The sequence below is a fragment of the Agelaius tricolor genome, unplaced genomic scaffold (genome assembly GCF_023055355.1).
Source record: "Agelaius tricolor isolate 1412-34295 unplaced genomic scaffold, bAgeTri1.0.p SCAF_11, whole genome shotgun sequence".
NCBI classification, from domain to species: domain Eukaryota; kingdom Metazoa; phylum Chordata; class Aves; order Passeriformes; family Icteridae; genus Agelaius; species Agelaius tricolor.
Genome location: NW_027269271.1, coordinates 21,035,186 through 21,058,540, shown reverse-complemented (window position 1 = coordinate 21,058,540; position 23,355 = coordinate 21,035,186). Strand labels below are relative to the sequence as shown.

The following is a 23,355-nucleotide window of genomic DNA, read 5'->3' as shown; positions in this document are numbered from 1 at the left end:
CAAAAAGAATTTATTTTATAGCTGCAGATATTAGCCAGAAAAAAGAGATGAGAGGAAATCTTACAGTCTCACGTAAAATATAATTATGTCTGTTTTCTACTCCTTGGAAGGCAAACAAAGAGAAAAAAATGAATCTGCTGCTAGCATTTAATGGGACTTGTCTAAATGATATCAAACAAATAACAACCAGCAGCAATTCACTAACACCTTCACTTCTGTTTTTTTCATTGGGGAATTCCAGAAACATTAAGACCTTGTCGCCTTGAACACTTTCAGTCCTACAGAGCAGGATTAGGCCCGTGCCTGAGTATGCCTCTTTCTTTCAAGACCTTCAAAATATCAAGGAAAGGAAAATAAATCACAGAGGCACTAATGCTTATTCTCTCTCTCCTGAAATGTTCGCCTTCCCCCCTGCTTCTTCCCATTCCTTATGCAATCACCACCAATCAACCAGGAAACTGTTGCTAACTCTCGAATTTTGCAAGTTAGCAAGTAAAATAATAAAACAATGTTTTAACTGTCAGAGATCCTGGCTCGCAAAGTGCACTTTGGTCATTTCCTTTAATAACTGTAGTTTAGCAGTAATGATTTATAATAGTTCATAATATTCTACTAACTGTACTATATTAATAATACTAATACTTTGCCCTTGCCTAGCGTCTTCTGTCAGAAGATATCAAAGCGGCACGCTCCGCTGTGAGGGAGGTATCGCTGCTCCCGCGTTAGGGATCGGGAAACCGTGACTCCAAGGCATGCCCGGGGTCAGGATTCCCGATCCCCAGCACAGCACGGCAGCCACCGAGTCTGCCTGCGCTTCTCCTGCCGCAATCCTCTGACAGCAGTCCTCGTCTGATCGATGGGGCTGAAGATTTAATGTGATTCATTCCTTCTCGAAAAGCGAGGTTTGGCCAGCGGTTTGGGGGCCGTGGTTTTGATGGGAAATACTGAGAAAGGTGGGGGGGTTTCCCTGCAATTGTACAGTAAGTACCCTCCTGCCAGCATCCAGGCACACAGGGCAAAAGAGGAGCGATAAATATTTACTGCGTCCGTGCCCGTCTCTCCAGCAGGAGATGGATAAATATAACATTTCTGTGTTGCTCAGCACTCTGAAGACAGTGGTTACACCAGCTCCCGGGGAGTCCAAAAAGGAAGAGAGGGGGTACGAGGCATCTCTGGCATGGCAGAGATGACATGAAGGCTGGCCGGATGGCAGCGGCTGCATGGGGAAACATTTTGGAGGAGAAAACAGCCCCAGCCCTCCCCCTCAAACGATCAATTAAAAGCCATCCTTCTGCTGAGAGCAGGCGAGGACAGCAAATGAGGGCTGCGAGGAGCAGCGCCCGGCCAGGGTCTGCATGACAATTGTTGGGAAGGGGAGGCCGGGGGAGGCAGCCCTATCCCTCCTCTCACCATGGTGATTAGGTATTCCGAGTGCGCCAGATAGCCCCAAATAACAGAAAGAGAAATATAAACTGGAGACCGGCAGATCCAAGGCAGGCCAGATGGCCCCGCAGCCGGCAGGGGCTGCTCCCATCCAGCCCTTCCCCACTTTTAACTGTTCAAACATTTCTTTATCCCGACAAGACAATTAAGCTGAACAGCACGGAAAGGAGTCTCGGCAACAGTTTGCAGAAGGAGAGGGAAGGTTGTTGCCAGAAAAGCAGGAAAAGGAGGTGATTGCTGCATGCTCCAAGACCTCCATGCAGCACACTTTACTCCACAAGGATGGTGTGTATTTGGTGGAGCAACAGGGATGGATGCATGGCCGTCATTCCTGCTACTGCCCATCTGTCTGCCCAGCCCTTCCAAAATTCCACTGTTGCTTCTTCACTCCTACATTGCACAGGGCACTGCACAACAGAAAGAAACATTCCACTCGATTTAGTTCATTATTTCACAAGCAGAGTTAAACTTGTGATTTCCCATGATCGTAGCTGAATATGATTTAGCGACAAAGCATCACTTCACATTAGACCCCAAATTTTACCAGCCTTGGAAGTGGTGCATCCTGGAGGGAAGAGTTGTGAGCAATGGATGTGTGGACATGTGCATTCCCCCTCCAATCCATTGTTCCGCCACAAAAAACCAAAACCCTCTTCCCCCCAGCACATGGACATGGAAACACACAGCTCTCTACATAGGTCATAACACAAATCCCAGCATGGGTCTGAGCAGGTGGGTGACTGCACAGACAGCCCTGATCTGATTTCCAAAGCACCACATTACTCAGGAATTCATGCTGTGGTCATCATAGCCCTGATGTCCATCACCTGAAGTGCAATTTACATTTGATCAATAACAAACCAGTTGTTTCAAAAGGAAAACTAACTCCATGTTAGAGATGTTCTTTAAAACACCAAAGTGTAACAAAGAGCTCACAAATACATCACACAACTTCTCCTGCAGACAAGAAATCAGTTGCAGCACAAACAATGTCCAAGGTGAAATATGATTATAAAAAATAATAATAATCAAAATAATGTTAATATAATCACTCCTACTACCCTCAGCAGACCCAAGGAATGAGCAAGGATCCCAGACTGCTCCCAACTCAAATGTTCATGTCCTGGGCACAGCAGGAGCTGTGCAAGGGCCACCAGCAGAAGCAGGGAAACTGAGACTTGGAGAGCCAGACTCTGGCCAGAGGATGGAAACTGAATAAGTGGCCAGGATGTAGAAGATCACCTTCACACCACTAGTCACAGACAGCACGTGATGGAGACCAAGCAGCAGACAGTAATGGGAAACCATCTTCTGTGGTCCCAGGGAGGCTGGGGGCACGGGCTGCCCTGCAGGGATGGCAGAGGTCTCTGCTCTGACAAGGTCCAGCCCTTTGCCAGGAGGTCCCACTTTGGCACCGACCTCTGCCTGCCACTCTGTGGGAAAGCAATGCCACAGGAACTGGGTACTATGACTGAAGGACACTGAGACACGTTTTATTAGAAGTAAAAAAGCAGGAATCTTTTTTTCCTCTGATTTTAAAATAGGGCTATAGATCTCTTTTGCAGAAAGGAACATGCCATTTATTTCCACTCCTTCTAGGAATCTCAATTATTGTACGCTTATTAAAGCAAACCCATAAAATATGTCTTCCAGTGCCTTTAACACATGCTTTACAAGAAGCTCCTAAACTCTAACAAATGACATTATTTTTCTCAGTAAGCACCTAAGGGAATGGGCCCATCCAGTACAAGGTAAGTCTGCTTATCCCTGGAAAGGCTCCACTTTTCCACATGTTCCCTGTATACTCCATCCCTCTGGATGTCCTGAATACTCACATTTTACAGCAAGAGACAACTTACCTAAATGCAGACATCTCAGCCCAATTTGCTGATTAACAGAGAGTGCAGTCCCACCCGAAAGCACCCCAAAGGTGTTGTCCCTTTGTGGGATGCCTGCTATGGGTCCAAGCACCATCCTGCTCTAAAAGTAAGGGAAGGTTTATGCAAAGGGCTGAGCAACCTCTACTGCATGAACATATCTCTTATGGGGCCAGGTGCCCATCTGGAATACTCTGGAACATATTACAAATAATTTTACTGAATTCTGTGAATTTCTTCCACTAGTGAAAGCAGGCTGAGACTTTCCTCCCATGCTGCAGAGGACTAAATAAGCACCTTCCAAACACTCTTTGACGTGCAATTGTCTCACTTTGATCCTTGTTTTCTTGCAAAGCCTTCCAAGCAAAAACCTATTTTTCAGGGAAATTAAAACTCAGTGATTACATTTTTATTTGAAAAAAAAGGGGGGTGGGAGAAGGAGTTTGTCTGGAAAATCACCATTTAAGCTACAAGGTGAAACAAATATTTAATGATCTATTCAAGAAAGGCTCCTGTACAGTGGAACAGAAGACCACACAGGGCAATCATAGTAATTCAGCTTCCATGTAACAAAAACCCTTTCAGCAATCTGAAAAATACACCAAAACAGTGAAGCTCTGCAAACCTGAAAAGCACCCATTAGACATGGGAAGGTGTTGCTGATCTAAGAAAATTTTACAATTTTTCCTTGCAATCATAGAAAAGCCTAATTACATTTTTACCTTGAAGCTACAGCCACCTACCTGCTCCATAAGGAGCACCAGTAGGCAGCTTTTACAGAGCGTTATGTGTAACAGTTACACAAGGAATCCACAAAACTCCTCGGAAACAACAAACCCCTAAAGTACACATTTCTACAGAAGCTTCAAAAATGTATCTGCAAATGCTAATGCAAAAGAGGATCACCATTCTATCTGCAATCTGCGATCTCTCAAATTCATCACTTCAGGAGTTGCTCTTTTCTGATGGCCAGCATCAAAGACCATTAGGATCCTCTAAAAGCTCCACAACTTGCTCTCAGCCTTCAGCAAACACACCCATACGTGTGTATGCACACACCAAATAAACTCGCTGTCTTAATGGAGCGAAGTTTCCATCATGCAGTATCTATATGTGATGGGAATATAATACAGAGCCAACAGATGTATTTAGTATACATCATCCTGGTAGCTACAGAAAAATTTTAATGTTGATGAAGTATCAGGGATGTTGCATTTGCCCTGCTCTACCGTGCAGAAAAGCATCTTAAAGAAATTTAACATGGTAACAAAAACAATACAACAAAACACCTTCCACTTCTGCCCAAGTTTCCCAAGCTGCCTGCAAAGTTTTTATTCCACTTCCTCTCCCTGGCAAGTCCCCTGCCACGGCCCTGGCAGCAGCACTGGCACTCGGTGTCAACCTGCCTGTGTCTGCAAAGCCCCGTCTGCTCCCAGCAGGAGCGGCCCCGCGTGCGGCACACGCTCTTGGCAAAGGCGAGGCACGGCGATGGATGCGGATGCGTCTGTCTGTCCGCAGCTGTGCTCCATGTGGTCTAATTCATTTAACAGATTTACTTCTTTAAATGGGGTATCTGACAGGATTTTGCCAGCAAGATCCATAGCAGCTGATGTGCTCTAAATTCATTTAGCCAGCGGACCCTCTCCTCGGCTGCTATCTCTCGGAGTACTCTTTTGAGCAAGCTTCATTTTCCCAGCCAGGTTATATCGATAAGGGAAAGAGCATCAACAAAGATGTCTCTAAGCCTTGCCATCTCACCTGCCTCCCCCACGGATAATTATATTACCAGCTTCCACACATCCTCATACGCTCCCACCTACAGCCACTTTTCCTACAGACCCAAAAGGAGAGAGAGGAGATTCTGAACAATGAAAGGAGCTCACAGCACAAAAAGTAGCACGGTCGGGGGTGGATCAGAAGGAGAAGGGGGAGAGACACAAGAGATCACACCGGTACTGCAAGAAATACACGGCTCCTGCCATCAGTGGGAATTGTCCTACCCTCGCAAACGCCGACAATAAAAGACATACTTGCAGCATATTTCAAAACCAAAGAGCGATGGATTTAAAAGGCAGGTTGATTTTATGATGACTTTTATTGAAAAGGTACGCTGGGTTTAGGCAGATGTCTTTTAGCGCCGGTAAGTTAGCACAGTGCCTAATTCAAGGAGACAGCCTGAGGAAGCAGCGCCGACAGGGGAGAGAGAGCCACAATGTCTCTATTACTCTCCTTGGTATCATAAAGGGGAGAAGAAAAATCACATCTGAAAGGGAGAGGAAGCAACGGTGCAGCAGGTTTTTGTTTAAAAGAAAAAAGTAATAATAAAAACAACAACAATAATAAAATTGTTTTCTATTAATAAAATTCAACAGAACAAAGGAGCCCATGTGAAAAGCAAACCACTCACTCCTTGATTACATGTCTGGGTTTACAGGAAAACTCTAATCATAAGTTAGTGCTCTTCCTTGGGGTACCATGCTCTGTTGACCCCAGACCACTCCCCATCGTAGGTCACCTCCCAGCTCTGCAAACCTGGAAGCCTGCCCTTCATGAAGACAGCTCTGCCCCTCTGTGTAGGCAACTCCACAAGGGACAAAGTGATGGGGGAACAGGGAGTTACAGTCATGAACAAGTGGACTGGGTTCCTTCAGTCCAATAACTGGCCTGCGAAAGGGCATATCACCTTTCAATGGGCACCAAAATGGGGGAAACACTCAGGGAAGGCACATGATGCAACAACTTACTGAATTGTAAAAACAATTTGTATTTGTCTTAAAGAAGGAGATCAGTGGCCAACAATATTCTAAAGTTAACCAGAGGAAAAGGTACTTTTGTCCTAAGCTGAGACATGAATTGTGATGGTCGGTAATGTGTTTGCTCTAAAAATGGTGTGCATGAAGAAAAGGTCAGAAAGAAACACCTGAAGAAGAAGGGAGCACATGCTTGCTGCAAGATTTGTGAAAGTTCCTGGCTACACATTCCAGCTGCATCCCTCTTTACACATATACATGTACCAGCACCTACAGCCTCACACTGGTGCATGGACAGCTTTCTGCAAGGTCAATATCACCTCTCCAGCTATGTGCTGGAAGGTGAGTTTCCTTCAAGAGCACTTCACCTTAAAATCTGTCAATATCCTTTTGAAAGAGCAAGGCAATATTGCATGGCTGAGCTCAGCAGGCAGGAAAGGCTGCTTTGCCTCAGCCTCCAGCAAGTCTCACAGCACTGTGGGGCAATCACCTGTTGCGTATCTCAACAAGGCACAATTAAAGAGCCACCAAGTCAACAGAGGTACTTACATCTGTCACTTCGGTCTTCAGGACTGGATGAGGTCTCACGGTCAGAAATGAGGCCAGAAACAGCAAATATCTTCTTCCCTGTATCATCAACTTTGAGGGAGCCAGGGGAGCTGGAGGGGAGCTGGGTGCCGAACTCGTACTCCTTCCCATCAGTGTCCGAGAAGCGCAGATGGGGTGAGTCAGTGTCGTGGCAGTTTTTCAGGCGCTTGGCCGGCGTAAAGGCTGACTGGTAGCTCTCCCGGTCTTCAGTGGATGCAAAGGGGCGGAAAGCCCCGACGCCGCTGTGGTTCAACATACTGATCGGGGTGCAGTCCAGGTTGGGGGGTGCAAACTGGGGGTGAAGGTGAAGCAAGGATGGAGGAAAGTCACGGTTCGCAAATGCCCCCGGCACCCCGCCTTGGCGGTGATACATGGAGGCAAAAGTATATGAGCCATTGGTAAAGGGAATGTGCACGTCCTTATCTGCTGACACAGGGACCCCAAAAGGCCTCGGCTGCTGGCAGGGAATGGAAGCATCGCGGCTGGCTTCGGCAGTGGAGGCGAGAACCATCAGTGCTGGGGAGGCCAGTGGGTTGGGGAGATAGGGTGAGTTCTCCATCTTGAATGCTGCCCGGTGTAAGTCCATCGGAGACTCTTTCCTCAGCAGGATCACAAGCAGAACGATCTTCCCCGGAAGGAAAGCAAAGCGATGCCTAGGAATGGAGCGGGGAAAATTACTGGAGCATCATCACCCTTTGAACACTGCAAGGAAACAGAAAGGGAAAGAAAACACAACCAATTAGGTTTCTGCACTCATTTCTCCGGGATGCTCCAGCAGCAGAGTGGCCACATGTGTTACAAGCCACCGGCCGGAGATGCGCCACTGTTCTCATTCAAGAAAATCAATAGACAACTTCACACACTAGTGGAGTCAGCCCTGGCCCTCCAGGTTAAAGGGTATCATCCAGTGCAGATGAATAAAAGGCAAACCAAACATAATAACGTGCAGATTTAATAATGCACTAATAAAAAATATTCAGTCTAAAATTAACATAGTAACTCCAAATTATAAGTGGAATTCTATATGGCAAGTGACATGTATACATAACCACAATAAATTTAAGAAAACCCCCACATGCACACACCCTGCTATTTGCTCGGGGGTTGTGGGTGTAGAACCGACATAAAAATAACCATTGTACCCAGTTACCCAAATCAGACAGCACACATGGTTAGAACTGTACACGATGCTTGAGACGTACATAGCTGACAGGTATTTTCTCTCACTCTCACAGTACATATGGGTAGATGTGTGCTTGCACACACGGTACTTGATACCATCATACATATGTATGCACACCATTGGAATGTAGGAATGTGGCTGTCCCAGTGCATTTGTGTAACACACGAACATCCACGCGTGCACACGCGGTGCCTGAGAGCAAAGGAGAAGAGACTTCCCCAGTAAAATGCCTGGCGTCTCTGACAATATTTAAAATCATAATGGGTGCTTCTGCCATCTGATCTCTGCAAGCGTCTGCCTTTCGGGTCGGGGACAAGAGAGGATGGATCAGTAATTTTAGTTCCTAATGCACTCACTCTTAAGTAGATTTGTAAACTGCCCTGGATGTGCCATTAACATTTAGAGGAAAATGTTAACAAAATTTCTGCCTCGCATCTTGCTGAGCCTCCCAGGTTGGCTGCAACCACCCACCCAGCCACAACCCCCTCCCAGGGTGAAAGAAGGGAAAATCCTTCTTTCTCTATCTCCCCCAGTTCGCAGTGCCTTTTTGTGCTGTTATTTTCTCCCCCAATCAATCTCATGCCTTTTCTTTTAAGCTTCCGCCGCCTGCCATTCAGGCCCCACAACCCAGCTTAAAATACAAGGACTGTAACTTTGAAACAATATACTAGCCGCTGGAGCTCAAAGGGCCAGAAAAATCATATAATAATAAAAAGCTGTTACAAATTGTGCCTCTTAAATCCAGAGGGTCAAACATCTCAAATAAAACTTAGTGAAAGAGTGTCTCCCTAATGGAGTGCCTTTTGTACTCCATGAATGAGGGAGCCTAGGTTAACAAAGTGTATGAAATCCAGTCTGGGGCTTTAATGCAGTTCAGTGATAGCATTTCCTCTCTCCCATCCTGTACCAGCCGCTCCACTGACTGTTATGAATTGTGAAGATGAGTGGACATCATCTCTCTGCTTCCTCATTTGGCACTCATCCTTACAGACATCATTGCTAAATTACCAGATTATGTATCTCGCATTAACGGATTTGCTCTCTTCCAAATTTTAAATAACTTTCTCGTTGAGTTCTTGCCACAGACAGCGAGGGGGAGAGGAAGAGTGAGTGATGCCAAGGGCAGCCTGGTCAGCACTGCAGTCCTGGGTACACTTGCTCTGCTGCTCCACATGAGACTGATCAAAATCTGGAGGTCAGAAAACTGCAGCCACTGGCAAATTCAGAGTTTTTGGGGGATTATATTACCATGTAAATATAAATAAATATATATATATATACACACACACACGATTATATATTCAAAGAGATGCATGCAAATAAGCCACTGTTCTCAGAAATAAACAATCATTCACATGGAAGCAAAACTGAGCAATCACAGAAAAACACAGATTTCCAGGAGGAAAAAAAAAGGCAACCACCTCTGCCTGCTTTTCTATTTTTACTTGTGCTTTCACACCATTACGTTAAATGTATTTCATAAATTAGTAATCTGGCCGCAACACTTGACACTCCTGTAGGATACTGTGAATCACTATGGCCGTTTATTCGTTTGCAAACTTCATTACACCAGGAATAAATCAACACATTACAATATCTCAGCCAGCCAAATTTAATTTTTTTTCAGCTCCCACTTCCTTTTTCGTTCTCTCCTGCTCCCTTCTCGCCCAGCACCTCCCCACCCCCCAGGAACAAGGACAGATTAGGCTGCGGCGGACCAGTCATTATGAAAATCTATTGTTAATACACTCCTAATGTCAAAATGTCATAGCTTTAAATACAGAACCCAAAAATAAGAAAACTAACTGACCTCCTTAATTAAAAAAAATATGGATTGCAGGGTAATCAGCTGGAGGGAGCATTTGGGTGCTGGGAAGGCAGTGGGCACAGGTGGAGTGAAGAGCTGCTACTTTTCTGCCTCTATGCTGATTTTTTTTAATTTAGCACCTCGCGCAAATCCAGATTAAAATAACTCCAGCTATTGATCTGAGCAGTGGAATTGACATTAATTTTAGTTCACTTCTCACTTTGCAAAGGGATCAATAGGAAGTAATAACAGCTGACATCCCTGCTGAAAGGAGGAGAAAAGACGGGCTAGAGACAGAAATCGAAAAGCAACCAAATAAATCAGCAGCTACTTTTCCACGGCATCAGACAAACTCCAAACAGATTGCAAAAAGTCTTTGTTGAATTAACTAAACAAGGAGTAGAGGGAGGGAGGGTGGAGATCAATCTAGGAAGCTATATAAACTGTCTACCAAGTATGAAGGTTAGATGGACATACTGAAAACTAACTTTGATTTTTTAGGTTTTTTTTTTTTTATGGTTACTTATATGCATACTTATTGCATACTTATTGGCTGTTAGAGCTACCCTGTTTGAGGTGTACACAAATTACCTGTGTAATCGTGTATGTTCCTAATAACGAGGCTAAACACACCACGACCCAGGCAAATTGTATCAAGAGCCTTTAGCTCTGAACCACTAAAAAAAAACCTCTCACCAAGAAACAAGTAGTAATCAGTTCTCTCTGGCTTAGTTTTGAATCCTCTGCTTACAAAGGTTGTAGCATGGTGCTGCATAAGTTAAAAGGAAAGTCTGATAAAAGTAGGAGAAGCCATGACAGAGCTGCATTTATCAGGCATCACAAACACCCACCAAGTGGAGAAAACAGCAGTGACCACTGGTTGTAAGTGTAAAACCCACTTGCTAATCAGCCTGCAAAGAAACGCGCTCATATGCAAGCACATGCACAGCCCGTACACAGCCACCAGATCTGCAAATCTTTTACTAAATGTTACTCAGAGTTCCTATTACTAAATCACCTCTCTGCTATCGATTAAAATAAATAAAACACACCACTCTGGTTTCTACAACAGGTTGCATTTTTGTGGTCTCTCAACCATTTCCAAATGCCAGAGATTAAAGTAATGGGGCAAATTAACGTCTTTCTCCCTCCAGGAAAAAAAAAAAAAAGAAAAGTTTTCTTGCGGAAAAAAAAATTAATTAACAAGCTATAGAGGAGGGGAAAAAGATTAAAACATTAGGAAATCCAGGAAAATTGATGATGCATGTAAATTAGGAAATACCCAGGAAAAAAAAAATCCCAGTATCCATTTACATTAAAAAGTTTTTCCCCATAAATGTCAAGTAGGAATTTAGAAATATGCTCTGCGCAGAAAAGCCAAAGATTATAAAACAAAATAATGCCAGCTGTTTGGGGATTTAAGTGCTCAAATGGATTATATATTTGAACCAAACTGGATTTCCTTATAATAAATAAAATAAATGCAAGCTAGAAAGCCAACAAAGGAGAGCTCTCATCACTGGATTAAGATACAAAGGAAAAACAGTTAATTTTTTTTTCCAACGCGTGAAATATGCCAACTGCAGCCGCACACACGGACAGCTGCCGTGGAAACCGGTTTAAGGGGGAAAGGAAAGAAATTAGGAGCGCTGTGAGCGGAGGAGGCGGCGGCGGGGCCGGGCGGAGCGGCCCCGGTCCCGGTCCCGGTCCCGGTCCCGGTCCCGGTCCCGGTCCCGGCCCTGGACTGCGCCCCGCTTCTGTTTCGCTGTAAACTTCTTCTTCAAAAATTACAGAGAAAAAAAAAATTAAACCTCTTTTTATTTTAATTTTTTTAGGAAAAAAAACCAAAACAAAACAAAAACAAAAACGCGGGGAAAAGCCCCCGGGCCTGGAGGGCGCTCCCGCGGAGGGAGGAAGCGCCGGGGGTTGGGGAAGAGGAAAACACAGAAAGAAGGAAAAAAAATCCCAACCCACAGCCTACCCGTGGGTCTGCTGCCGCTTCACCCCCGGCCCGCATTCCCGGCCCCGCTCCCGACGTGGCGAAATCCGAACGAAACCCGCGGGCGGCGTCGCTCCGGGGCAGCCCCGCTCCGGCGGGCAGCGCGGGCGGCGGGCGCGCCCCGGCCCCTCACGGCCCCTCACGCCCCCCGCGGGCGCCAAGCGGGCTGGCACCCGCCCGCCGCCCCCGGGTTTTCTCTCCCGCCCGAGCAGATTTTTCAATAAACCCAAATAAAATAAAATCCGTCGGGGGTGAGCCCCGCGCTGGAGCCTACCAACATCGCCAAGCCCCGCCGCTCCGCGCTCCCCGCCGGCGCATTAAACAGGTGTTTGCGGGGCCGGGGCTGAGGGCCCGGCCCGGTTCGGCTTGGCTCGGCTTGCTCCCGCCCGCCCCGCGGGTCCCGCCGGGAAGCGGCGATCGGGACGCAGCCGGGGCCGCTCCTCTCCTGCCGCCTCGGGAATTATTCACTCCCGGGGAGGGCAGCGGGAGGGGGCACCGCCAGCCCGGTCCGTACAGCCCCTTAAGTCGCCTTTCCACCCCTCCACTTTTTCTTCCTTTTTAAAACCCGAGTTACAAAGATCATCAAACGCGAAGATGCCCAGAGTTGTTTGGATTTATTGCAACAATCACTTACCATACACATTTCCTGTGTGGAAGGATAAGCATTCAATACAACTCTTTAAGTAGACAGTTCCTAATGATTTCATTGTGGTCAACCAGATGGTTTTTATGTATTTAGATCTGAAGGTGAAGAATTATTTTCCATGCATCCAACCTATTTACAGACTTCCCTGGTCTAGAGCTGGGGTTGTTGGTTAAAAGAAAGAAAATCCTGCGATTTCTCGATCGCATCGCTGGATGATCCAGAAAGTTTTCTAAAGAACCTAAAGCAAAAACAGGGATAATTCCTTTCACCTCTTCTGGCTTTCCAAGCTACGCCATTCATATGTGGAGTAATTTTAGCTCATTCGTTGAATAACGCTGCCAATTTAAACCGCCTCTCTACCTTTGTTTTATCTGCAATAATAAAACCAGAACAACACCGCATGTGAGATCCAGGCACTTGGTTCCTACCTGGAAGCAGCCAGGGGCAAGGGCGGCAATCTTTTAGAGATGAAGGACCCGAAGAGGGGCGAGGATGTTGGACAAACTTCAGCCGCGTCCAAAATTAAGCTAAGTGCGACTTAACAACGAGTGGTCAAAAAAAAAAAAAAAAAATTATCGGTCTTTGAGCGGGGATCGCACATTTTGGGGACGGCTTAAAAGTAAAGTTCACCCGGGGACTGCGCGATCGCAAAAATGAAAGCTTCGCAGTAAATAAAATGACTGTTTGGGCAGTGTTGCTTGAACGCACAGAAACCCTGGCGGGTGTTTTGGGTTTTGGTTGGGTTTTGTATTTTGTATTTTTTTTCTCTCCGATACTTTTATTACAAAATAAAATACTAAGTTTGTATATTTTAAAGGGAAAAAAAACCCCACAAACAAACAAACAAAAAAAAATCCCAAACCAACAAACCCCTGGGTGGGTGCGTGGATCTGTTTATTTCCTTTGAAAAAAGTTTTTGTTTTGCAGCTGCTGTGAAATGAAATTGTCGCTGCCCAGAGCGACCGCGGAGAGAGCGAGCGCCGGGAGCAGCGGAGGGAAGCGAGGAAATAACTGCCCGGCTTGCCCCACCGAAAGACACGGAAGAAAAAAGAAAAGGGAAAGAAAAAAAAAAAAAAAGAGTTTAAAAAATGCTATCTATTTGGGAGCGAGGGATCTGTGCCGGACTCCGGGTCCGGCCGGGCTCCCCCTCGCCGTGCGCGGTCCCCAGCCCGGCTGCCGCGGCGGTCCCCGGCACCTGATCCCCCTGGTGGCTACCGGTCCCCCTCGGAAAGCCACCGGGGGGGGAGGATCCGGGCAGCTCGGGGCTCGGCGAGGGTGCGGGGGGGGCCCCCTTTTATCGGCCTTTCCCCTCGGCATTACCATGCCGATCCCCACCCACCCGGCCCTCCCCGCGGCCGGCGCGGCTCCCTGCCGCCGCCGAGCTGCCCGGCTTCCCCGGCGCTGGGGAGGGAGAAGGAGGAAGAGGGAAAGGGCGCGGGGGCTGGGATAGAGGCAGGAGGGGGGGGTTGAAACTTGCCCTGCAAAGTTTGCGTGTGGCCGGCGGGCGCGGGGGCCGGTACTCACGGTGCGGCTGGCGGCGGGCGCTGCGCGGAGCTGGCGGCGTGCGGGGAGCGGGGCAGTCCCGGGCGTGCTGGCCCCGCTGCCCGCCCGCCGCTCGCATGTAGCAGCGCGGGAGGCGGCGGGGGTGCGAGGGAAGGAGCAGTGCTGCCTCTCAGTGCCGGCTCTCATCAGTGAATGAGCCTCCACTCTCCGAGGGGCTCCCGCCGCACACACACACGCACACACGCGCGCACACACACACACGCACACATTCACTCTCACACACACGGAGCCGGGCTGAGCACTGCATACATTAGGGCACTCGGGCAGTATGGGAAATGCAGTCCAGCACCGGCGCCCACCCGCCGGCTGCCCGCCAGCCGTGGTCCCCGGAGTTGCCCAAACGGGGCGTCGGGGGCTGCTCCTCTCCCAGGGGCGCCGCTTCTCCTCCCAGCCCCGCCGTGCTGGCTTCGCCCACCCGCCTGGCATCGGTCATATTTTCCACCGTGCAGCTCTCTCCCAAATTGCAGCGGGATGCTGCTGGGCCCCCCGGGCGGCAGCTTCCCCGCTTCGGGGCAGCCCCGTACCCTTCCGGCCCTGAGGCACCCGACTCCCCTCGGGATGCCCGTGGGGACGCAGCCTTCCCTCACGTACCCTGCGGCATCTCCTGGCATGGGATGGGCATGATTTCCAGGGGTAGGCATCATCCCCAAACTTGCCTTAGACAGCCACAGCAGAGCCAGAGAGCAAATTAGGGACTTAACACTCCCAGTGCTTCCCAACTGCGGCACGCAGGCACGGCACTCACACTGCTATTTTAATGTTTCCTGGATGCACGTCGCAGCTCTGCACAAACCCTTCTGCACACACCCTCCACCTCGGCCACAGGCAACTTCCCTGCCAATCCTAGGAGTGTCCCGAGCAAAAACTGCCTGTCATAGGAAAGGGAAGAGCCAGTTTTAGATGGAGACTCAAAAGAAACACTTGTCTCGTTGTTTCTTGTGAAGTACACCAAACATTGATCCAACAGACTTATTTGTTTTGCTCAAGAGCAAAATGCTTTGTGTTTTTTCTTCAGCTGCTAAATAATTCCAAGTTGTTCTTAAAAATAGTATGGGCAGCATTTTATGGCTCTTCTCTAACTCTGCACTGGCATTCTCAAAATACAATTGTGCTATGTGACATACACTGAAAAAAGAAGTCCTCTCCGTCAGCATCATCAACCACTTGGGCTGTATTCTGTGTATGACAGCAAGAGGGATCACATGCTTCTGTCATCCAACAACTTTTGTGTAAGCAGTGACTCATCGCTAAAGTATATGGGCTGGCTTTACCTGTTACTCCGGGATCACTGAATGTACCAGCCCCATAAAAATGTCCACAGGCACAACACAAAGCGTGTCCTCAGGCCTTAACTGAGTGCAGATCGTGATGGTTTGCTTCTTGCTGCGCTGAAACTCACCCATCCTTCCTGCAGCATTTCAGAGTGTAATACACAGGGCTTGCATGACTTTTGAATGATAAAATCTTTGGAAATGTTAATAACAATAATAACAATAAACAACTTCCTTATTTTCACACTTAAATTTCAAAATAAAACAATGTGCATTTCAAGCTTCTGAATGCAGGAAAAAAGCACCTGGGTGAAGGAGCTTCATGTACTTTCTTGACACAACCACCAGAAGCCCTGCTCCCTGCTCTTGCCTGCAGCTCAGCCACTCGGAGGCTGACAATACCCACCAAAAAGAGGCATCTTCCCTTCAAGGCATCTGCTCCACTGCTGCTTTCCTGCACACCATGTGCAAGAGCAAGGAGGATGGCAAAGCAGGCAGCAAGCACTGCCTTCTCCCATGGATCAGCCACAGCACAATGGTAAACGTGGGCTCAGACTCCTTTTCTACTTTGTGTAAAATCTGGCATTTGGATAGTCCAGGTAAAAATCTCTCACAAATTGGAGCAAACATTATTGTACACGTATTTTGCTAATCAACAACACCTTGTAGTTACCCTCTGACTGACCAAAGTTACAATGTTTTTGCACTGATGATTTCAAACACCTCTCTGGAAACAGATACCCCACAGACTGTGCATAGAGAAATGTCTCGACACGTCTTGACACCTGAGTCCTGCCATTTTGTCTGGGGACCCTGAATTATTTGGCGCCACACACATTTCCAAGGCACTCATCCTGCAGCATGCTTCTCACCAAAAGCATCAACAGTTCAGGACTTCAGTAACTATTCCACAGGGTAGTGTAGATGAGCCACATTTTAAATAACATCAGAGTTTGACACACTTCAGGAAGCCACATTAAAAACCATCCCTTATCTCCCAGGGATCCTGGAGAAAACATTCAGTCACAGCCCAGCTTGTGCTACAGCTTCACCATCAAAATTACAGAATTCCAGGGGAAAGAAAGTGCTCTTATTATAAAGCTGTATTTTCAGTACTTACAACATCATGAAAAATGATCCCTCAGATTTAAACTTCTTTCTTTTGTTCTTAGCCAAAAAGCAATTCTTTTTACTCTTTCAGTTTCTTAGTATGGAAAAAGGGATCTGAATCCTGCGCCAGTGTCCAATTTATGCTAGCTGAGAACCAAGCTCCGTGTTTTGAGGCTTGGAAAAAAAAAAAGGCAGCTTTATTTAACTTTATGTTACTGCATCATCACACACAAACTTAATACAGCTTGGATTCAGGGAACAAATCTGGCATTTAGCTAGCTTCTGTGAGCAATGTCTTCAGAGGAAAATAAGAAGATACACTCAAGTTATTTATATTTGTAATTACCATTAATCTGTATTACTAATGAGGATTTTGATCCTGAAAATGGATCCATAAACATGGACTCCTGCACCACTATGGAGCTGTGATATGCACAGAGGCCCATAGGAAAATTTTCCACTGAAATATATATGCTACACTGATTATTTGGACCTTAAAATAACTTTGAACATCTGATTTAACTTTTACTGTATTGCTCATCTCTAAGTAATCGGGCACACCTCCAGTTGTGGGGTTTTTTTTCACTTAATATTAAAACAAAATTTGAGATTGTTACACGCTATCATAGTGCTGTCCCTTCCCATTTCCAACACTGCTCTAAATACTGAAGTCTAAATTAATATATACAATCCTGAACCTACAGGGTTGATTGGATGCACTCAACTTTATACATACAGATTTCAACAGGATTACTAATAATACATAAAGTCAAGTACACATGTAAATTCCACCATGAGCAGTGCCTTGACTGAAAGTCTGCTCTATTCTTACAGTACCAATGTGCATTCTTAAAACAAGGCACCCCCTCACCCATCATTATCTCCTCTAGCTGCTATTGCATAAAATGAGATTGGGAAATGTGATAAGCTGCAGCAGCAACTGCGGAGAGCAAGGGGCAGGCTGTGTTGCAGGTGTACCTGCAGCACACCGGGGTCCTGTGACAGGGAGTTGCGTTTGTTGGGACCTGCCCTGCTGTGTGCCCTATTTGGTCCCCCAAAAAGTGACACTCCAAAAAAGTGCTGAAATTCTCCAGTTATGGAACCACGTCCTGAAGTCCCTGGCACCATCACCACCTGCAGCCAGACCCAAACCATTCCTTGCCTCCCTTCATCTGCAGAACGGGTGGAAGGTGGAGAGATGGCAAACGAATTACTTAACTAATTAAAGCCAAACTTTTTCTCGCAATGAGTCTCGGAGGCGGCAGTCGCTCCCGGCGGGGTGTGGGTGGCTGCTGCCGTGTGTAATGTCCATGCCCTCTGCTGGCTACAGCCAGCGCGTCTCAGCTGCCACCGCCGCCCTGCCCTGGCCGCCGCCACAGCGGCCACGCCGGGCAGGAGGTGCTGGCCGGGGCTGCCGTGCCACAAGTCCCTGCTGTCCAAATGATTTTATCCCCTGGTTTTGTCAGAGCTGCGGCTCGGGTTTAAGCATCCCTAGCTGGTGGCTACACTCCAGGAGGACAGGAGCTTGGAGGCTCTGCACTTAGCCGTGTCTCGCTCTGATGCTATAAGCCAGGACATCTGAGATGAAGATTGACCTATGAGTTTGGGAGCATTATTCTGGTCTTAGCAGCTGATCTGGGCTTTACTCTAGTGGTTGGTGTAAGGATTGTCCCAGAGCTCAGGAGAGCTAATATGGGATCTCTTCATCTTCTGAGCCATCTGTGGCTGCCCTCTGCCAGAGCCCTCTCTCTTCATAGGAAGAATCTGGCAGAGGCAGGGCTGAAATCATCCTATCTATCTGCCAGAAAACTGAAATTTAGAGCTGGCACACTCTCAGTGACTAGTCTTCCCAGAATGAGAAAAGAGTCTTTTAAATGACTTGTTGACTCATATGACTAGTAGTAAGAAAATTTTCTTCAGCCTACAAAAATTTTCAATGGCTGAGAGATGAACTAATTTTCTTCTTGTTAATCATCATCATCATCACCATTGTCATTATCAGCATCACTGTTATCCCCATCACCTAGATCTCTTCCAAAGTCTGCTGACTAACATAGAAGAACCTCTTGGTTTTGCTTTTCATACCACGTTGCAAGATGCCAATATAATTTTAAACATTGCTCATCACCAAATATCTACAGCAGAATGGAGACCATGCCTGGGATTTTGCAAACAAGTACTATGTATTCTTTATATATCATTGTCCTGCAGTATCATTTCTTATACAACCTTCCCCTTGGAAAATTCCTTCTCCAAAAAAGAGGTTGTATACTGGATGGCAGATGTCAGACAAGTAACTGAATCAAGTGTTTTAGGAAGACTGCTCTGATGTGAACATCAACCACATTATCGTTTCTACAGCTGAAGCCTAACACAGCTAGAGCCCTAAAAGAGGCACTTCTGGGATGTGGGCTCCCAAGGAAAGTTCTCTCCAAAACTCTGGTAGCCACAGAGTGTGTGATTTGAGCACATGCATGCAGCGACACCATTTTCTATCAACTGTTTCTAAAATTTGATTACAGCACTGGACACTTGTTTTCTGTACAAGCATCCACTCCTTTTTCCAGGGCATTTTAAAATCCCTCTCTGAGCAATATCCTGTTGCTAGGAGTTCCACAGGCTAATGGTGTGGAAAAATATTTCCCAGTGAGAAGAGCTACACCTGTCCAACCCCCCTTCTGTGCACCATCCATCACGCTGACAGCGTAGGTAACTTGCCCGGGATCATGTCAAAGCGTGAAATAGCTATAAAGGCAACGCATATGTGTTTGTCACTTTTATCATTAATGGGATCAAGCAAAACTAAGGCAGAGCTATTGAACTGTGCCACAGAAGCCAGGGGAAGCTGCATGTCCAAGAGCAGTTCAGAGTGGTGGCTCCTGCTCTGGCCCATGGAAAGTGCACGGGGTGAGCAACACTTCGATCTTCTTATTTATTTGTGTTTGAGGTGACTGTAATGCAGGAAAAATGTTGGGTTTGGTTTTGGGGCCCAAACAAGCTGCATAGCCTGGGGCAGGGGAGCACTACCTCCACAGCCTGGACCTGTGGCTCCAGACTCGTCCTCCTCCTCCCTTCCCAGTTCAGCGGGGAAGCCCAATTCAGCAGAGGATGGGAAAAAATACCCACCTCCCCTTTTAGCCAGGCAAGCAAACCTGAGCAGGACAGATCTAGTGAGCTTTTAAGGCAGCTCTCTGGTGTGATTAGTTAGAGCTTAACATGAGATAAAATCAATTGGAAACTTGTGTGAGTTAGGGCTGCTCTCATCAGTCAGAGTTTGCAGCAGCCAAGTGCAGCATGATTGTTATTAATATCTACTACAGATGTATAAGCTGAAATGGGGCTTTACAGTAAAAAGGAAGACAAGTTGCTCTTTCCCAAGAACATACAGATTGTGCATGTAATTCAGGGCCATGCTGAGCACCCTGCACATCTGTAGTGGTGGGAACTCACATCTGTAGTGGTGGGAACTGCCTGTTCTTGGGAGAAAATACACTGGTGTCTTATAAGCATAGGCATTTTCTCATGGTACTGCATAAGACACGAGGATGTTGTTTAGGAGTTTAAAGTGCTGAGTATTGGGATGTTTGTGGTCCATCCTGGGAGCTGCATTAGATGTGAGGCACCCCACACACCATGGGTGACTTCAGTCCTATGCTTTGTGCCTGCCTTCTTTCAAAGGAAAAATGCTTTCTGCCAATGCAGTAAGTAATTCTGTATGAGGCTGCACCTCAGCATCAGCTGTAGTGCTCACTACTGTGACTGCTGTGATAATTCCCATGCTGTCACATGAATGGGATTGCACCATAAACTCACACACCTTAGCCGTGCTGATGGCCAAGCCTACATAATGGCCCAATGCATTGGTGCTAATGATCCAGTGTTTATGGTGGCCCACAGCACTGTTGTCATGCCAACGAGATGGTATTCCTCTCTAGAAAAAATAATAATAACCAAATAAATAAATACTTTCTTTCTCTAGACTGATCTGTCTGTTTAATAGAAGTTGGAGATTAAACCTGAAGGGAGAAAAATCCTGGCTGAAATACAAACCAGTCTCTGTTCATATGAGAGCAAAGCAAAACATCTTTCTCCCTCTCCATCCCTCTGTGCTGTGCAGAACACTCTGTGCAAAGCTTCCTCTCCAGCAAAGCAAACCCCTCCTGTGGCAGGACAGGGGAGCAGGAATTTCTGCCTAACCACTCTCTCCCTGGGGATTGGGACTTCCATGCTGAACCCCCCTATCCTGGTCCCATGGCAGTGTGGCCCCAGCAGGGACATGGCATGAGGAAAGCCTGTCTCTATGGCTGCCTCATGAGCACCCAACCTGCCTAACCTGCCTTGCACTCTGCCCCAGCACGTGTGGTGCCCCAGCAGAGAGTTCAGCTCTGAAGCACTTGTCAGGGTATTTGCAGTAGGAAGGGTGATGATGCTACAGACCCAACCGAGCATCGCTCCTCAGGATCATCCCTTCCCTCTCTGAGAGGCTGATGTGCTTCAGAGCTCCAGCTCTTCCTTACCTCAGTCACCAAACCTGGCTCCAGCACCCATTCTCACAATCTCTTCTTAAATTTTTTGATTTTTTTTTAAATTTCATATAGAAATAAACTCCTGCTGCTGAATTTCAGGACTTGGTGCCTGACTGTCACTATTCCCCTCCCAGGAAATTACCCATCTTCCTCTGAGAAATATCTATCTTCTTTCTACCAGTCTTTCTCACAAGTCACTTCTCACGTGCATTTCCCATTCTGTTTTCTTGCCCCTCTCTTGTCCTTTAATCCAGCTCACATTACTCTAGCAGTAAATTATTTAAAGCAGGCAAATACGTGCAACAAGCCAGCTTTCTGTCAGACACGAGCCTGTTCAGAAACTGATACACTCAAAATTTCTTTATCTTGGCCCAGCTTTATCTTGAGCTAGCCTTCTCCACCATCCAGTTCAAATGCCTCATATCCCATCACACAGTCCCAGTGCCCTACAAATCATGGCCCTTCAGATTCCTGCCTTGATTGTTGGAGGAACATCTTATTGCTTCTGCAGTTTTCCTGCAGACTCAACCCCTCCATGGGATCAATAAAGTAGAACTTACTGTAATTCAGAAAATTATTCAGATAACAAGAATAGCTTGAATTTTAAGAGCAAATAACAACAACTAAACTTGGAAGAGGCATAAGCCCTTACAGCACAGGTTGGAACAGCAGCTGGTGTGAAGAGGAAACTGGCAGTCTTGTCCTGCTAGTGGAGTTTTCCCTTGCAAAGTTTCTTGCCTCTGGCACCAGGGGTAAGGAGACATGGATTAGGTGAGCTCTAGTTCTGGTCATCTCCACACTCCAGCATTTTTGACTCTAGTCAAAATTCAAAAATGTGATAGCAACACCCCAAACTGGGCATCTCACAGCTGAGAGCCTTCACCTGCACTCACCATGTCAGCCACTTTCCTTTGTTAGCAGTGAGACAGTGAGCTGCTTAAGGCAAATGCCCAAATTCCCAGGTGCCTGCAATGCACCATGTATAACCAGTCAGGCTGCATGTAATAATTTCTCCCTGTTGTATGTGAAATATGTGAAAGGTCACTTCTTCCAGTCCTGTGTTCTAGGCTGGTTTTCAGGAGACTCCTTTGCATCCACCCTTCTAGCAGTTCATCAAGCCACCCATGCACAGCACTGTTCTCCCTCCACAGGCTGTGACAGTGAGAGACAGTGGTAAGATTTGACCAGGAGATGTTAAACAGACCTGACAATTTGTGTGCTCTTGTAGGAAATCTTGAACTTCAGTAGCATCTGGGTCTTTCTCCCAGTTATGTTCTTGAAGCTGTCATGTTTAAATTATCCTGGAGATGTTCAGTGTCTCTCTCTTATGTCTTCAGAGCGTGTGGGTAGTTGACCCTGTTGAGTAATGTCATCCCATTAGACGGAAACACATGTTCATTGAGATAAGGATGAGCTGTCTCCCATAAGGTTTGGAATCAGATCTCAGTTGGTCTTTCTGTTACACATCCAACTGGCATGATTCCTCCCTCCACTGAAATCCTGCAGGGATATATTTCAGTGGGCTAATTATAAATTCCTTCTGTCTTGCAATAGCTGGATATAGCATGCCTGGTGGCATGAACCTCCCCTGCTTCATTCGTGTTGTGCACCTCTCTTGCTGCAGGCAAAAGTAATTTCCCCAGCCTGGAAATGTGATTTAATTTGACCTTATTCACACAGGTTCTGCATCTTTTACATTCCCACCCCCAATGATAAAACAGGATCAGAGGAAATTGCAATGATTCACAGTGATGCTCTGCCTCAGCCTCCAATTCTTCTTGTTCCTTCCTCTCACTGCCATCTCTGCTCTGCCTACCCATTACAGCTACAGGGTACTTCTGACTGTAGGTGGAGGATGTAAGAAGGATGTAAAGATGTGAAACCACACTCTTGTGTCATATCTCCTCTGCCAGGAGAGGCAAATTGCGTGTCCTTCCTTATGAGACACTTCAGGAGTGAAAGGAAAAGAAATGGAGAGCCAGAGTGAAGAGGGAATATTAGCAGAAGCAAGGGGAGTGCTCTAGCACTCTGTTTGTCAACTGTTTCTGTAGCAGGTCCTTACTTGCAGTCCCTGCCTGCCTGGATCAGCCATCAGCAATCTTCTGCCTGCCCAAGGCTGCTGTCCTAAACTGCACAGTTCTACTGTCCTGTGGCTGCTGTCCCCAGTCTCCCCACTTACCCTTCCTTGAGATGGTAAGAATAAATTGTCCAACTTAAAAACCTCAGCCCTGGACTCCTAGTGGTCCTGTTTAGAGGAACATCTGTGGAAATCCTTGTGCTCCCCCTGGTTCAGAAGGTCTTGTTTGTGGGATTCTCTCTCCCTCATCTGGTATTTGATGCTCAGCAGTGAGATGTAATGGTGAGTTTCTTTAGAAGACAGACTTTCTAGCTGTGCCACAGGAGTGTTAATAACACACTTGCTACTTTGCAGAATCCCAAAGCATACAAGATGGTTGGAGAAGCACATTCTGGTTGTGCAGTGACTGCCTCCACCACTAAACTTGGGGACAGCAAGCCTTTTTACACCAGCTCACAGAAGCTGTAAGCCATGACAAGAAACTGGCAATCCGAAGCAATAAGCTGCCAGGCATT

At 46.8% G+C, this 23,355-nt stretch overlaps 1 protein-coding gene across 3 annotated transcripts in view; it reads right to left on the bottom strand.

The window, feature by feature from the left end:
• RNF220 (ring finger protein 220) overlaps positions 1-7,270 on the bottom strand; it is a 210,267-nt gene extending 202,997 nt beyond the window's left edge. The window contains exon 1 of one of the 3 annotated variants that reach the window (XM_071436576.1): positions 6,620-7,270. In XM_071436576.1, the coding sequence (XP_071292677.1) occupies positions 6,620-7,244 (625 nt within the window). In that variant the 5' untranslated portion in view covers positions 7,245-7,270. The remainder of the gene's footprint in view (positions 1-6,619) is intronic. The other 2 variants (XM_071436577.1, XM_071436578.1) reach the window with 2 other exon arrangements.
• Positions 7,271-23,355: the final 16,085 nt, after the last annotated feature.